General features: G+C 38.2%; 1 protein-coding gene across 1 annotated transcript; it reads right to left on the bottom strand.

Moving 5' to 3' along the window:
- Positions 1-138: 138 nt before the first annotated feature.
- LOC115068083 (zinc finger protein 736-like) lies at positions 139-793 on the bottom strand (the record flags this gene model as incomplete). Its single annotated transcript, XM_029557628.1, has 2 exons — positions 139-268; positions 723-793. Coding segments are annotated over 2 exons (201 nt in total), but the record flags the coding sequence as incomplete, so codon positions are not given.
- Between the last annotated feature and the right edge of the window lie 9 nt (positions 794-802).

Raw genomic sequence — 802 nt, 5'->3', positions numbered from 1 at the left:
TCTTGATGAAACTGCTATAAATTAAATTATCAGAATCTCCTTGCAGCGAAAAAGAGTGCAGCAAAACCATTTCAGGTTTTTATCCCTCTTTACTTAGGTCCTCTCACCTGGGCCCCTCCTTCATCGACTCAAACCTACCTGGTTGGCTGCAGTCTCCCCTCTCTTCACATTCCAGGGCTCTTTCCTTTGCTCCAGACAGGAGACCAAAACAGGCTCACACACAGCAAGACTTGTGTGTGAGAAAGAGGCACATGATGCTTTCTGGACTCTTTAGAAAGTACCAGATTTGTAATACAACACTGTGGTCCACTGAAAATATTCAGAAAAAGAGCAGATTCTCCAAATAATTTCCCAATTTTTTTTTCTGACAGACTCATTAGAATTCACAGGAATTTTTTTCAGTTTTCATATGGTGAGTTCTGTCACTGATTCACAATTCAGCTATGAAAATGGAACTTTAAGATTCTGGCTACAGTATCATGCACCAATGGATGGCTGAAATTAACACCAAAAATATTGAAAATAGATAATTCCTCTAAAAAATGGAAATGAAACAAAATGATAAAATATAAACATGTTTTCATGATTCCCAGATACTTCCATGAAATAATTTTTAAACAATCGAAGGCTTAAACCTAACATATGCACAAAGTAGTCTATAATCTGTCCAAGGTAGCAGAATAGTAAAAAATTCTCCAACACAAATCTCCTCACCTACAGACAGCAGATTGCTATAGTTCTCCCACATTAACTCCCTGTACAAAGTCCTCTGAGCAGAGTCTAGGCATTCCCACTCCTCCTG

This window comes from Nannospalax galili, unplaced genomic scaffold (genome assembly GCF_000622305.1).
Source record: "Nannospalax galili isolate Female #2095 unplaced genomic scaffold, S.galili_v1.0 Scaffold11348, whole genome shotgun sequence".
Lineage (NCBI taxonomy): Eukaryota > Metazoa > Chordata > Mammalia > Rodentia > Spalacidae > Nannospalax > Nannospalax galili.
Note: the sequence above shows the minus strand (reverse complement) of the source record. Positions and strands in the feature narration are given on the sequence as shown.